At 45.8% G+C, this 16,720-nt stretch overlaps 1 protein-coding gene across 1 annotated transcript in view; it reads right to left on the reverse strand.

The window, feature by feature from the left end:
• MAP3K13 (mitogen-activated protein kinase kinase kinase 13) overlaps positions 1-16,720 on the reverse strand; it is a 37,833-nt gene that overhangs the window by 14,921 nt on the left and 6,192 nt on the right. Inside the window, exons 2-5 of the mRNA XM_009887361.1 lie at positions 9,088-9,662; positions 1,772-1,955; positions 1,129-1,320; positions 129-287 (exon numbers count right to left, since the gene is read on the reverse strand). Coding sequence (XP_009885663.1) covers positions 129-287; positions 1,129-1,320; positions 1,772-1,955; positions 9,088-9,589 — 1,037 coding nt within the window. The 5' untranslated portion in view covers positions 9,590-9,662. The remainder of the gene's footprint in view (positions 1-128; positions 288-1,128; positions 1,321-1,771; positions 1,956-9,087; positions 9,663-16,720) is intronic.

Raw genomic sequence — 16,720 nt, forward strand, 5'->3', positions numbered from 1 at the left:
GAATAGTCCACTACAGAGCAAACTATCCCCATGCCTAGAATGAGAAAAGAGTGCTGGATATGTCAAGTGTTGGGAAACCAAGTGGCTAAACAGAAGGTGAAGATAGTTAAACATTAAATACTACTCACCAGATATCCACCTTTTCAGAGACGGGCTCATTGCGTATCACCTCGGGGGCCATCCAAGCTACAGTTCCCGCAAAAGACATTTTGGTACTTTTATCACTGAGTTCTTTAGATGTACCAAAATCGGAAATTTTTACCGCATCTGTGTGTGTAACTAAAACGCTGGAGAGAAAAGAAAAAAGAAAAAAAAAAAAAGAAAAGAAAAAAATCAGCATTTTGCAGTTTTTCTTGCACCACAACAGCCACTGGGGGCAAATCCCTTCTTAACCAACACGACTGGTTGATGAGGCCACGCTGTTCACAACTGCAGTAGAAGCACAAAGATTCTGCATTTTCACCACTGAAAGCACTCGCTCTCTTTGGAGTGGTTGTGTTTTGTGCCTCAAATGCCTTTCTAAATGCTACCAGTCAAAAATCAATTTTGATAAAACTGGAAATGAACACGTCACCAATGATTCACTATATCTGGGGATGTTTCAAAAGTTTTAATAAAGCTGTGCCTTAAACCATGCTGTGCTGTAAAAGTATTATCTTAATGTACTGTCACAGTCATGTCACAGGCTAAAAAAAAGCAATAAACATCTAGGGAATAAGAATGTAAGCAGCCAGATAGTTCAGTCAGAAAGCAACAGAGAAATGAGGAATATTGCATTTCAGAAAACCAGGGAAATAACAAAAGAACAAATAAGAAGGAAAAATAAAAAAGCAGAAGGCAACAGAATATCCCACTTTCAAAAAGGACCAGACGTCATCAAATCATTCGAAGTATTTCCTGACTGCTATTTATCATGTAAGATACTGGTAACATTTCCAGTCTTGTTACACTGCAGCACAGGAGGGAAGTGCCAACAAGTTTCCTCAGTTTCACTCTCTTTAGTTTTGAGTCAACACGGATAAAAAAATAACAGGTATTTTGATCTAACTTTAATCTGTTCCTCAAGAGGAAAAAAAAAAAAAAAAAGACAACCACAACTGGAGTACATTTAAGTAGCCAGTGACTCACTTTGGTGACTTGAGGTCTCGATGGATGATTTTGTGAAGGTGCAGGTAATTCATCCCACTTGCAATCCCCGTGGACCAATCCACAAGCAGCCGAGGGGTGACTTTCCGACCTGCTCGCAGGACTTCGTAGAGCTGCCCGTGGGCACAGTACTCCATGATAATACAGTAGCACGGGGCTTGAGTGCAAACTCCCCTGTCAAAGAAAACACACAGCTAGTGAGGATCAGCAGAGTAAAAGTCTCCGAGCAACTCTCAAAGGTGGCAATCAAGGGGCGGGAGAGTAACCTGTCTACTCTGCCTGGGCAAGCCTCTGCCAATGCCGACTTACGGAACAGGAAGGGGAATGTTTCCTGCGTGCTTTGCGCAGGAAGAACCCCACTGATGACAGGGGTGGGTTTCCTTCACCTCCCACGCCTGCAGATTTGTAGGGTTCACAGCAGGCGTTTTGTGAGCCTGCGCGCAAAGTGCAGCATTGGGTGGGAATGGCATCCATAGCTTGGTTTTCACGAAAATGTACGATGGAAGGAGGACCAACCATTTTTTCATACAGTTTAGTCCCTGGATTTTAAAAATGTCACCAGGGTAGATATGTGAACGGCTCTTCCCTGGATAAAGGTGTGTTTCTAACAAGTTTCACAACCTACTTGAACGCAATGATGTTAGGATGTTTGAGTTTCCGCAAGTGCTTGATATCCGTTTCGTTCTGATCTCTCACTTTCTTGATGGCCACCTCCTCCGCCCGGAATTTGCCAAGGAAGACGGCTCCCTGCGCGCCACTGCCCAGCCACTGCAGCTCCGAGATCTCCTCGAACGGGACCTCCCAGGTATCTAGACAGAGACAAGCAAAGGAAACAACATAAAAGACCGAGACCACGAAAATATTCTGCTGCAGGATCACACCAGGACACATCTCAAGGTGGATTTTTCGGGGGGTGGTAGATGGCATCTTCTCCCAGAAGAGGCGCAGCTGGGGCACACGCCGCGTATGCTCAGCCCCAGCGTCCCTTTCATCCAGCTCTCTCCCCCATCACAGTCGCATCCAGCCTGCTCCTTCCCATCTTCCCAGCTGCTTTTTCAGCAGAGCTCACCACCACTGCTAACCACTCGGGTGAGCCGCTTCGACTCGGCAGCCAGCAATTTAACATACCAGGGACACTGGATTGGCAATTTTGGGAGCAGGTCCTGTACTCCAAAACGGAACGATGACGGTAGCCTCTTAGAAAGCACATGACTCCATTGAAAAGCACAGATGAGAAAAATACATTTAACAGTGACAAGTGACCAAAAAAGAACTGAGGTTTTTTTCATCCCCGGAAAACAGGGCAAAAATAGGAAATAAAGGGGAAAGTCAGAGGTGGCAAGCTGTAAAACACAGACCAACAGCCAAGCTACCTAACACAAAGCACATTAACCACCACCGCCAGTCACAGAAACGGGTCTTTCCCACACTGATATTGTGTATATCAGTGTCAAATGGGCAAAGAAATCTTATCGATTCCTCCTTTTAGGTACCCACATGCATCTCGTAGGGATACTGCCAGAGTGGTCCAGTAGCACTGTATAAACTGTTTCAAGACGGTTGTACCCATCAGAACAGAAAGCCTTGCTGTCTGCGAGTTACCTTGAAATTACCTTAACATCCCACAAACAGCAAGATAAAAGACAGGCAGTAATTTATTTACTGTAACTCCATAAATGTGTAAGTTAGAGAATAAATTATTTAGCAGCCAAAACAAGTAACGCACTGATTTCTGAAAAAAAAGTTGTGCTTGTACAGATCCCTATTTCAGATCCCTACAAAGATGTGTCGTCTTCTTTCATCCAGTCTGAGCCATTGGGGTGTTCCCAGGGCTGCAACTGGGATTATGCAAAACTGTTTATTTTACATACAGATATTGTCACCAACAAAGGGAAACTTATACACCCTAAGTGTCTCCTGACTGATCCTCATCCAAATCTTGCCCTCACATCATTCCTGCGGCAGTCGGACGCTCGCTAGATGCCTCCTGCCGAATGACCACTCTCCGGGCACGGCCAAGGAAACCCACCTCCCATCCCGAGCCAGACTCCGGCGCTCGTTCTGCTCACTCGGCCAGAAGAAAAACCACCACCATTGTTAATCTACAGCAAAAATTTCCTTTGACTTGGCAGGGCAAAGTTGAACCCTCAGCACATGTTTCTTCACAGACACCAGTCTATCTTCCATACCGATACATCCGCTTGCAACCTTACATTGTTAAGGCGGCACGTGCAGCTCTCAACTGAAATGCATTATGACTAAACCACCCCAGTAACCGTGGATTTGCGGCGGATGATCCCTACCCTCAATTTTCCAGAACGCCGTGACTCTGCCGAGGCGATATTGCCTGCCAGCAAACACGTCCTTTGGTATTGAAGCAAGAAGTGCCTGTCCGTGGAAGAACCTAACAGAAATTGAGGCACGAAATATGCTGTGACCGCTATCTTGATCACAGGACATTCAAGTATTTTCAAATAATAAGTGTTCTTCACCCAATAACTTGAGCAATTTTTTGTATTATAACTGGCATTTAATTCTTTAGACATTTAGACATTAAGACAGTTCTTTGAATAAGGAAAATAAAAGAAAATAAGGGAATTCATCAATAAATTGAGAAGACCTGTATTTCTATTTAATTCACAAATGCATTGCTTCTGAAAGAAGGTGCCAAAACCAGTTGATTTTTGTGTTTGTTGACGAACAGTATTTTTCCGTGGGCAACACAAACTATTCTGTTGCACTGAAATAAATTGCTGTTTCTTTAGGTGTGAGAAGACTGCCTTTCCTGTGCAAGGCACGCAACATCGTCATTTCTTTCCCTGAAGCACCCAAAGTTTGTGAGCAGCAATGGGTATCAGCTAGGAGCCCTAATTTGCTCTTAATATTACCTATTAACCTCCGCAACGGCAAAGGCAGAGAGAGACTGTAAACAAAGTAAGCAAAAGTTTACGCGCTTCCTCCTGCAAAGTCATCTCACGTTTATTTGGTAAAATACGCCCTTTCCCATATCCCAAAGGGAATGTGATCACACTGATCACAAAGGGCATGATTCAGGGAGGAATCAGCGCAGCAACAATCAGTGAACCATTCTACATCTTTGGGAATTTCAAGAAGAACAAAGAGCCAAACCATACATGCATAATGCAACAGTAAGACAAAAATCCAAAAAAACCCTTCGCTGTACAGGGGCACGTTGCTACTTTTCAAGACAGCCAGCATCAGCGCTTCGTTTGGCTCCCATAACATATCAAGCACGGAAAAGCTTCCCAAAGAATGCGACGCTGGTGGAGAAAAGCACTGGACTACATTCAAGTGAAACCCAGGGTTTGTTAGCATTCGTGGCGCAAACCTGCAGTTTCTACTACAAGCCAAACTCATCAGGTTACAAAATACGTCTAAGTGACCCTGTGTTTGTGCTCCCTGTGACCACCCTCACGGACAACAGGCTGACAAGGGTCAGTACCACAAAGTCAGTCTCGTCAGCTCTGCAGAGGGGCAATGGGTCAGGCTGGAGAAGAGCGGACTCAACACACTGCCAGCTGAATACAGCTGAGAGTTGAGGCCACGCACATCACCCGGCGAGAAGGTTATAAAGCTCTCCCCACGGCCTCTACAGCCCCATCCTGAACAGCACAGAGTACCTCGAAGCAAAGAACGGTGAATTACGACTGCCCCAGTCTACACTGCAGGTACAATGAGAAGCACAGCGCGTGAGAGGTGACGCCCAGATCTCTGTCATCTCAATGAACATCTTGAAACAGAAAAGGACTTCAATAAACCAGCTTCAAGAACTCGGGCGCGTGGCTATGATGACTAACCGCTGTCAAGTCAAAGCGCCTGTCCAGAAGAGTACCAGCTCAGAGGATCAGCAGGGTGGCAAGGAGACACCTCTAGACACACTAATCAAGACTCGACTGTACCACCAGCCTCGTTCAAGAAGTCCATTAACATTGCTCACCTAAACATCCTTTGAGATCACCCAGACTTCAGGGCTTGCTCTCCTAGCGCTCCCCCCTCCTCCAGCAGAAGAGAGGTGAGAACACCTCCTACCAGGATGGCGCAGTTCTTATTCCAGACTCTTCTGGGCCTGAAGAAACCTGTGGGATACTTCCCCTAAACAAATTAAAAGTGAAATAGCAGCAGGAATTACACAAGAGCTTGCGTTTCTAAGGTGATTAAGAACCATTTGAGCAGAATGATGGGAATCTGTTTCCCATGGGGAAGAAACGCAGGAGCAGCCTGAGCCATTGAGTCAATCTATTTGAAGCAAATTTTTGCCGTTTGCCAGTACTGGCTGCTCGCCAGCTTTGGCATAATGACAAGAAGCATCTCTGGTTTACAAAAAACCCCACAAACACAAGCACACTTCATAAAGCACCTTGCTCTCCAGGTTTACACAAAAAAATGCACACGATGACAGTAAACACGTAACTTGTGAAAGGGAAGGTGAAAGCAACTCCTCAAGGCAGATTCTTAATCCAAAGGAAATGACTCAGAAGTCTAATGAGCGTGTAGAAAACACAAACGAGTCTTACTATAAAGGGCTAGAGCCCCAACAATCCAAATTAAATAACTGGTAGACGCAAATTAAAGAACTAAGTATATCTCCCTGAAAGCACTCAGCAACAGCCTTTAGAAATCAGGGTAAACAACTGGAAAAACAGAGTCAGGAGTGATTTTATGGGTCAAACCCAAAACACTTAAACCTCAGATAATCAACTGGCAGCCACTGAACAATACAAAAGCCAACACTCCCTGAAGGAATGACTACTCACCAAGCAGGCAGAGCAATTAATGGCAGCAATTGGCACTGCTTAGTCAACCAGCAGACCACCCCGCAGCAACTTCCAGATGACCAAAGCTCTGCCCAGCGTGGGTCCTCAAAGGATGCACAGAAACGCGCTCCTCTTGATGACCATCTCAGATGCTGAGAAGGAAACTCAAAGAGCAATTTCAACAAGAAAATAACGTGCAATCGTGTAAAAGCTGTTCTTCTCTTTTCCCCCATTCACCACGTCAGGAGCCAAGCCTTCGCAGGCCGTCTGGGCTTAAGTATCACACATTTGCAAAGGGCTTGAAACCTATTTATATTTTACTACTTGCAACTGCAACACCACCACCACGTCCTAGAGTGTGGGCCTGCAGGAGATCCAAAGCGGGCGAGCGGGGATGCTGACGAGCAGCGAAAAGTACTAGCAAGCACCGGCAGGCAACATGAAGTCCCCCGTGGCTGCAGGTCCAAACTGGACTCCTACCCCAGTTGTTGATACAGCCCAACACAAAGGACTGCTCCTGGATCGGGCTTAAAGTAGCTGTTTCATGAAGAGGGGAGGAAAGTCACCCGCACAGATCTATGGCACCAGCCCAAAGGCGTAAATAAGCTCCCAGGGGAAGGAAAGGCCACCGCAAGCCTCTCTTCACTGCTGGAAGGGCCAGAGACACCTCCCCAGCCGGTCTTCTCCAAATGCGTAACACCTGCACAAACACAAGCCTTGCATCCCCTGCGCTCTCGCTAAAAGACAGCGAAAATAAAAGCAATCGCGTACATCAGTTACTAAACTGCTGGCTTGTATGCAGCTGATAAAACGCACACACAAAGATTTCCCGGTGGCAAGAAGCAAGAATGAGATCATCTGGAAAAGAGAACATGAATATTCTGACAAAATCCTCAAGCTTTAACACAGAAGCAGTTTTAAAAGGTTTATCCTTTGATAGTAGAAGAGTACTACTACCAGAGGTCTGTCCAACTGATCAGCTCCGGGGGGGGGGGAAGAATTTAAAAAAAAAAACCCCACCTTCACTTCAGTCCCATTTATGCCAGTGAAGACATTGAACATGCAGCTGAACCACACAGGCCACATACAGCAGATCCCAATGAATCTTCAGCCTTACCACACCCGTAGCCATTTCAAAATTGCCCTTTTAGGAAGGGCCTAATGCCAACGGCAAACTGTAAAGCTTCCACGGATCTATGGCTCCGAATGTGGCCGTGACACCGAGAACAGCAAGCTACTTCTGTGCATATGAAGAGGAGCGCTACCCCAAACACAACAATGCTCTCAGCTGCTCATTTCCATTAGTTAGTGCTTCAATCTTTTTTATTCATGACTTTCACACAAAAGCAAGTGTCCCCTGTGGGCCATCGAAGCACTGTGGTCTCCACTGCATCTGGTGTCCCAACTATATGAGGAATACCATCTCTTTGCTTCACAGGTAGCTCTCCTGAAGCTACAGGCACGCATGAGCACGCGACGGCTCAGCAGCTCCCGGTGATGAGGGAAGCGTGACCTGGCAAGACACCGCTTGTATGGGACAGTCACAGAATTGCTGGAAGCAGCCGCTGTAACTGCATCCCTGTCCTTTCCTTCCAAAGTTTCAGCTTCACTTAAAAGCACTGAGCGTCCAAACCAAAGAGCAGCAGAACGCAGACAGACTGACACCATGCCTCCTCAGAATGTCATCCGACTGCTCCGTAGCTCCTTTCCCTTCACAAGGGAGGCCCCCCAGCCAGGCGCAGCCTCTTCCAAAAAGCACCACAGCCGACACCACGTGTTGTGCAATCACCCCAATAGGGTTAATCCCCCAAAGAATTTTCAGTCACTTTTTTTTATTTATAGACTCAACCGTGTGTGACATACCGAGTTTAAAACACGCAGACAAAACTCAGAGCCGACTTTGCCAAAGGATTTCAAAACCAAGTAAACTCTTGCTGAGCACACAGGTCTGATAGACAAGAGGCTGCGGCTTCGGAGGCACCTGCCCTTCCGCAATGCAAGGCTGGATTTCCCTGCTCAGAGTTATGAACTGGAAACGATTGACTCTTTGAAGAAGGAGTAAGTTTATTTCAAGTCAGATTCACCCAACTTGTCATTTAACAGCTCTGCTCCCTCCTATTAGGAACTATTCCCCAACCCAGCTCTGGGGTTTAGATATGAACCACTCGGATGGGTTTTCTGACCTTACAATTCTTACAATTTGTCTATGCCAGAAAACCATTTGATTAATACTGAGTCACGATCACAGTGATACAGGAGATTTCTACCGCACGGTACAGTACGGTGGCCAGGCTGTTCCCATTTTCGATAAGCCTCAACCATTTCAGCTCCTTAATTCTAATGACAGCTTGTTCTTTTCCCATCTGCCACTTCCCTCCCCCTGTGCTGGGGGAGAAACGAGACACCAAAGGCAGAGCATACTCTGCTCTTTAGCTTTCACTAACCCCCAAAGATAGATGTATGCAATTGACAGGGACATTACTTATTCCCAAACTACTTTTTTTTTATATATATATACACACATATACTCACACACACTTATACTTTTTATATATTTACACTTACACATTTATACATCTGAATGAAAAAGGTATAAACATTAAAGGATGTATTTCCTGGAAAGAGAAGTACTGAATGGTATTTCAAAGAGTAAATTATTCCTGAACAAAACAACACAGAAGTTCATGTAATATGCCCATAGAGAAGCAATACTTCTGCTATTCGGTGGTCAACTGGAGACAGCCTCCGTACACAAGTGCAGGAGTAGAAATACCCAAGTTTATCATCTGGCATGATGAAAATCCCTACGCCTGTGTTTTTCATCTGGCATGAAAAAACTGCAGAATTTAAGTAGTTGGTACAATCCCTGTGTTGAACACAATTCTCTCTGAGCCTCACTTACACAAACACTTGGTTCAGATTCAGATCTTGTCACAACAGTCCAAGGCATGGGTCAGACAGGCAATTGGTTTTGACTCCATCACAAGCTGCCTTTGCTACAAGTGACGGCTGTTGGCCGTACAGTGCAGGATTTCTCGTTGCAAACCCATAACAGGGCTGCACGAGACAAAAACGGTCACACGGAAAGCTGGGAAAAATCCCTGGGTTGCTTCCCTCATCTTCACACATTGCCCCAGAAGCAATAAAGGTTTCCTTCCCTACTTACCTTGCTGCTGCAGTTTGTAGTCTGTGGAGTACGCCTTGCCTATGATGTTCCACACGGGCCTCAGACAACCAAAGAGTCCCTCGAGAAACCCACCGCTCCCACTGCCTGATCTGTTGAACTGGACTTTAACATCATCCGCTCCACTGTTGCTCTCTCCGTCCATAGTGTTCCTGTTGCCCTGAGGAATGGCTGTTTCAGACTCATCCTGCTCTCGCAGCTGCAGCACGCTGTTCTCAAATTGGTCCCTAGAGTCCTCGCTGATGCTGGTCAGCACTGCTGCAGTGACCGGGCTGCTCATGTTTTCGATGAGGTCTGCCTGCAGCAAGCCCTTCTCACGCACATCCTCTATGAGCTCGGGGGACGGGTGGTTTCCAGTAGGTGCATGTTCATCATGTAACCTACTAAAGTCTTTATCTTCACAGAAAGCTTTGCCGATCGAGTTTGGAGAGGAAGACAAGCTCAGGCGCTCCTGAGTACTGGCCATGACGCCGTGAGTGTGCATCAAGGAGATGGTCTGAGTTGGTACTTAGAGAATCAGTACAACACAATTCAGATGCGACACACTGACCCAGTACCTGAAACGAGAGCAAAAAGAACAACTTTCAAAAATTTTTATTTAAGTATTTTCACTACATGCACTTTCACAGAGGCGAGCTGATAATTAACTAGACATTCCAGACAACTGTTGATACTTAGTAAACAATTACTGCCCTAAAAGAAGTAAATAAATTATTCCAACAGAAAATCCACAAAAAAAAAAATCCGCAGTAGGAATTGCCCAGTAAACAAACACCGCAAGTTTTAAATAAAAGCCTAAAGATCAAAACCGTGGAAAATTCTCTGCAGCAAAGACCTGTTTCTTCATGGTTACTATAGCATTTATCAGACCGAAGCTGCCCCCCAGGTGTTTCCCAGCTCAGGTAAGGTTTGAGTCCAGTCACCGTTTCTGGGTCCGGCAGAGCCCACAAGCTGAGGATTCCTCTGCAGACCCTCGAGACAAGGCATTAGAGAAGCAAAGCACGGTGATACACGTACCCCGAGTCCACCAAGGGATGGTTTGTAGCTGCTCCACCTAGTTTAATCCTGTTCAATGTAGCAAGATGATACATTACGTTCTCTACCATGTAGATGTCACCCTCACAAACAACTAAGACTTGGAGAGCTTCACGGCAACAGCACACCCTCCTCTCTGATCTCCCTCCTTCCGCAAGCCTGAAGAACATCTCCTCCAACTGCTCTCTGCTTTCTCCCTGCATGAAGTTCCTGGTAGGTCGCATATAACTTCATAGCCGGCGTCCCCTTTTAAGAAGTTCCCCCATTTCTTGCTATATGCTCCACCGAAAGACCCTCTTCCCCACAATCCACAGTAGTTCCACCTTCCGACAGAGCCGGGCCGATAGCTGGGGGTCACGCTGCGATAGCTGCCCACTGCCAAAGCCCTTTGCTGGGACAGAACCGCTTCTGAAACACTAGTCTCTAAATTTGTGCCACAAGTCATCAAACGCATTCAGCCTGTAACATGGAACAAAGTCCGATTTTGAATTCCTTATGAGGTTGAGAGGGGGTGAAAAAAAAAAAACAAAAACGGCATTAACAGAAAACTGTTTTGTTAAAAAATAAGATCAGTTATAGCGGGTGCAAAGTCCCAGGCTCTGCAAACAGCCGCGGAAAGGCAGAAAGAGGTGGCCAGGTAACACGCAGCCAATGGAAAGGGAACAGCTCAGTTCCATAACTTCTCAAGATGAAGTCATTACAGAGATGAGAGATAAGACCTTCAGCCTGCCCTATGAAAATCCCGTGCCCTGAGCTTCAGTGCCTCCCCAACAGCAGAAGCAGCAAATGGGAACAGCCAGGAGACGGTTTTAAGTTCCCGTATTTCCGCCTGATCATATGGGGTACGCGTAGTGAGAGAAAAAAAATATGGCAGTACAGCCCATACCAGTAAAGGAGCTGGATTAGACCAGTCCAGGAAGCTCCAGAGCTGGTTATTCCTGAGCTACCCGTGCCCAGCGTTACAAGGCCTGATGCCCCGGCTGCGGGGTGCCTGCAGCAGTACGGTTACCGCCAGCAGGAGTAGTTATTGGTCAGAGATTGTGTTGTCGCTATAAAGAAGAAAAGGGAAATGGTTCAGACCTCAACAGAATCTCAGAAAAATACCAAAATAACTCCAGTTCGGCGCTCCTGGGTACTGCCCCTGCTCGCTTCCAAAAGCCTGAGAGAGACAAGTGATTCCTTAAGCAAAAGCAAAATGTGAGCAGTGTTCCTACAGAGGAATCTGCTTTTCATAACACTGCAAATTAATCAGAGTCAGTAAAACATCAGTCAGTTTCCCCTGCAAGAAACCCCAGAGTAAGAGCCAAAACAAGAATTTGGGGTAACAGCATCCCAACAGCATCTTAAATTTAAACAACAGGGGGAGGGGGGGAAGCCTTTAAGCCATCACACGTGCTGTTGTATCTGCCTTCACGGGGAGAGGAGGCATGCAAAAGTTACAAAATTATTTTCAAACTGGCATGATACAGCCTTATTTAGGTACTTACATAAGCAGCCTGATTTTTCAGAGGTGTAGTGAACTTATTGTTTTGAGAGCACGAGATGGCAGCTTTTATTTTAAAACAACTTCGAATCAAGCCAACTTGAAGCAAAGCGGTCCAGATGCATCGGTGGGGGGTAGAAGGCAGTTTCTGCCACAACGCATCAATGCTGACTTGTTGGGGGAATGAATTTTTTTAATTATCTTATATTACAGCAAATTCTGCAATGTGCAACCTCTTTCCTTAGCAAAATTTGATTTACCACAGACAAATTAGGTTGTCTTCGACCTTGCCATCTCTTCAACCAAGGGATGAGGAGCATTTTTCAAGCTTTATCGTCATGCCTCCACTATTCTTCCGGTCAGAGTAGCAAAGATACAGCTGAGATTGTTTGTGTTGAACTCTTCCCAATAAAAGAAATCTTAGTTTCATTCAATGCAAAGAAAAACATTTTCTTGAAAGTTTGAAGTTCCATTATACAGAGACTGTTTGCCATTTGGGATGTTTATGATCTGTATGTGCCTCCTTCACTTCTACAGTGAAGAGCATAGCCGAGCGCTGTTCTGTTTGTATCTTAGCCATGCTTCTGCTGTAGCAGTCTTCAAGTCAAAAGCTGAAAGCTCAGAGTGTGTAGGAGGATCATGTGCGTATTTAAGACACAGATTTCACAAAGTGCTCCTGCAAAAGCAGACTTCAAGGCAGACCCTCTGATCTGAACTATTTTGATGAGTTCATGCACTCCGCAGCTAACAAATTTATTTTACATCTATAAAGAAATCTGAGGCTCAGTGTAGTTTTGTACGATCACAACTTCTTATAAATGATTCCATTTCCAGGCAAAGCATTCTTCCAGGCAAAAATCCCACCGTGCCCAGACAAAAGGAGCACAAAGCGCAGCCCTTCCGGGAAGAGCGAGACTACACCTCAACACACCGGGGAGCCCGAAATGCAGCTTGAAACTATTAGAAAAGCGACGGTTTACCCAAAGCAGCACCAGAGCGGGCGAATCAGTTATCACAAGGCATGTTCTCACGTTGCCTGATACTGTGTCTGCTCCTGGAAACATCCGTCTAGTAAATGTTCTCACACTCACACCGAGCAACCGAGGCACGCGGCTGCCTGTAGGAGCCCAATATTTATGAGTGTCAAATCAACGGTCAGGTTTGAAGACATGGCAGAGTTAAACAAATGCCTCGCGCGGACCATAATGGGAGTTTCTCCTTTACAGGGCTGCGCTAAAAATAGAGTAGCAAATCACAATTCCAGATACAGCACACCAACAAAATGCTAGTATGCTGTAAAGGTTGCGTAAGTACAAAGCGGTCACCGCTCGGTTTCCTACCAGCACAAACTGGTAGCAAGATGAAGTTTGTTTCCTTGAAGCACTATTTCCTGTATTACCTACCCAAGCGTATTCTATGCTTGCACTGCCAAGATACAAAGGAAATAAAAGCAACTGTTCGATCCGCTTTTAAGGGCTGAAAAAAGAGCAGTCGGCAGAAACTAGCAGACTGATACACGGCAAGTATCAGGGACAGCTGAGATTCCTGTCCATATCACTACTTACATTCACGAGTTGAAAAGTCACGGCAGTCAGGTGATGACCCCGGTGACTGGAAAAAGGGAAACATTGCGCCCGTTTTTAAAAAGGGTAGAAGGGAGGACCCTGGGAACTACCAACCTGTCAGCCTCACCTCTATGCCTGGGAAGATCGTGGAGCTACAAGCTATGCTAAAGCACATGGAGGACAGGGAGGCGATTCAAGACAGCCAGCATGGCTTCACCAAGGGCAAGTCCTGCCTGACCAACCTAGTGCCCTTCTATGATGAAGTGACTACATCAGTGGACAAAGGAAAAGCTAGGGATGTCCTCTATCTGGACTTCTGGAAGGCCTTTGACACGGTTCCCCGCAACATCCTTCTCTTTAAACTGCAGTGATATGGATTTGATGGGTGGACTGTTTGGCGGATGGCTCAATGCCCAGATGGAGATCGGTGACAAGTGGTGCCCCTCATGTGTCTGTATTGAGACCACTACCATTCAGTGCCTTCATCAATGACCCGGACAATGAGACCGAGTGCACCCTCAGCGAGTTTGCGGATGACACCAAGCTGAGTGGTGCGGCTGACATGTCTGAGGGATGAAATGCCATCCAGAGGGACCTGGACAAGCTTGAGAAGCCGGCCTGTGTGAACCTCACGAGGTTCAACAAGGCCAAGTGCAGGGTCCTGCAACTCCCAGTATCAATACAGGCTGGGGGATGAAAGAATTGAGAGCAGCCATGCCAAGAATGACTTGGGGCTACTGGTAGATCAAAAGTTGGACGTGAGCCGACAATGTGCACTCACAGCCCGGAAAGCCAACCGTATCCCGGGCTGCATCCCCAGCAGCTGGGCGAGGGAGGGGATTCTGACCCTCTGCTCTGAGGACACCCCCCACCCCCCCGCAGTGCTGCCTCCAGCTCGGGGGCCTCAGCACAAGAGAGACATGGACCTGTTGGAGCGGGACCAGAGGAGGCCACGGAGGTGCTCCAAGGGCTGGAACCCCTCTGCTGGGAGGACAGGCTGGGAGAGTTGGGGGGGTTCAGCCTGGAGAAGAGAAGGCTCCACCAGGAGATCTTATTGTGGCCTTTCAGTACATAAAGAGGGCCTACAGGGAAGACGGGGAAAAACTTTTTACCAGGGCCTGTTGCAATAGGACAAGGGGTGATGGCTATAAACTAAAAGAGGGAAGATTTAGACTAGATACAAGGAAGAAATTCTTTTACAATGGGGTTGGTGAAACCCTGGCCCAGGTTGCCCAGAGAGGTGGCAGATGCCCTATCCACGGAAACATTCCAGGTCAGGTTAGACGGGGCTCTGAGCAACCTGACCTAGTTGAAGATGTCCCTGCTCATGGCAGGGGAGGTTGGACTAGATGGCCTTTAAAGGTCCCTTCCAAACCCAACTATTCTATGATTCATGCCCTGGAGTTCCTTTGCTCTCTCCTGGTACTCGCTGTGATTTCCTTCTGGCTACCATAGGTACAGCTAGGTGGCTACGCCTTTCTGCACTAACACAACTCCATTTATGTATCAGCTCAAGACTAGTGCAATACTCCTGGCTTGGGACTATACTTCAAAGTGTTCTAGAATCTAACAAAAACACAAAAAGCATGCTTATAAAGCTCATTACCTCACTAAATATATCTTGCAGCTGAGTTGTCCTGCCCCTTGTGATTATCTCTCTATTGCTACAAGGAATTTTTACAACAGGTTGATAAAGTCCTCTCCTGTTTCTTGAGCTTCCATATTGTGTAACTTTAGCACAGGAAAGAACTGAGAGTTGCTGAGCTGGCAAGTACCAGAGCTTTGGCTGCGGATTCTGACCTTTGGGGTTTGAAATCACATGATTTTATTTCACGGGATTCCAACAAACTTGTTCTTTTCCTGGTGTCTTGGTGAGGAAAGTGCAGTATGAGTGGATCAGACACTCCTCTTATGCTGCAATGTTATGGTTTCACAGTACTTAGAATATATGCTTGTGTTTTGCATGGTTGCTTTGAACACAAACTGTAATAGCGGGTTTATTAATAGAGAATGAGTTACACATCATCAAAATGCAACCTCTTTGTTTTCAGGGGTTTTGGTTTTGTTTTGGGTTGTTTTTTGGTTTTGTTTTTTTTAAGGTCACATTGTTCAGAGGAAGAAGCAGCTTCACCCAGAATTGCTCTGCCTTCCTTTCCCTTCTCCTCTTAGAAAAGAAAAGCTCTTTTTTGAAAACCTAACGAAATAGAAACTACGCTATTAAGCTAGCCCATATTAACTTGGTGCAGTCTAGCTCATGTTATGGGAGAATCTTTAGGCTAACTATGGAGAAGGCCAAGGCAAAAGCTTGGGGTTTTTTTAGGCAATCAATCTCTTTCTCAAGCCACACTGCTCCTCCAAGGAAGGATGCTTCTTCCACATCACAACATACGTCCCCGCTCACACCCACATCAGTGCTCGGCCATGATCCAGCCTTATTTTTAAATATTACAATTATGTCATTGCCAAAACATAATTTCTGATAAAACAGTTGACAATTCTTCATCTGACCTACTTGAGATTTTCTGACTGTCACTGCAACAGCTCTGAACACATTTATGCGTGTACCCTAACTTACTCTACAAGAAAACAGACATATCTGGGAAAAATGAAGTGCTGTAACACTGGCTTTTTTTCTGCTTTACCCTGTTCTTTGTGGTTGTCAGATAAAAACTACACTACTTCTGTACCTACTGCAGAATACCGACCAGAATATCCACTTTTAATTCCTTTCTCCAGTGAATACTTGGATGCCACCTCAGCATAACACAACTAACTTCTGCAGACACCATAATCATTTTCTAAGCTATGCAGCAGCAATTGCTCAGGGTTTACAACTATTGTGATCATTCTAAAGTGTTAACAAGTGATTTTAACACACCCACAGGCATTAAGTATGTGAGACCACACACACATAACTACGTTGTATCTAGCTATGTCCACAACAGAAGCTTGAGTTCACGTGCCTGCTGACTTAAGTTAGCCTTTATTCAATATAGTCGGGCTATCCTAAAACAGGGATGCATCATTTTTGGCAAAAGTGATTTTATAGTTCCAATATATTTTGTCTGTCACTGTATGGGTGAGAAAGAGAATTCTGTCTAGCTTTCTGGTCTGAACCCTTTCTGACAATGACAAAAACAGGGAGGTATACCAGCCAAGAAATATTCATGACGGCTGAATTCAAGCTGTGTGCATAAAGCCGGCTGGAGGTTTGCGGTGCACCTTGTACATTCCAACGGAGCCTGTCAGAGTGGAAATAAATGGCACCTAGACTACAGCGTAAGAAGAAACCATACCACACCAGAATGACAGCTTCATCTATCCTCATTTCCTGCCTCCAAAATCCCAGAAAGGGATCTGCAGACAGCAAAACCTCCCCGGGGCAGTCCCACCCAGTTCCCCAGGACTCACCGACTTTCTCCATCAGCAGCACACAGTGCTATTTTTCTATTCTATAGCCCACAACTACATTTTTCCTGTGTAAATGTGTCAAAGAATTGTTTTAACCAGAACACTTTGGCAACCACTACGC

Source organism: Charadrius vociferus, unplaced genomic scaffold (genome assembly GCF_000708025.1).
Source record: "Charadrius vociferus isolate BGI_N301 unplaced genomic scaffold, ASM70802v2 scaffold406, whole genome shotgun sequence".
Taxonomy (NCBI): Eukaryota; Metazoa; Chordata; class Aves; order Charadriiformes; family Charadriidae; genus Charadrius; species Charadrius vociferus.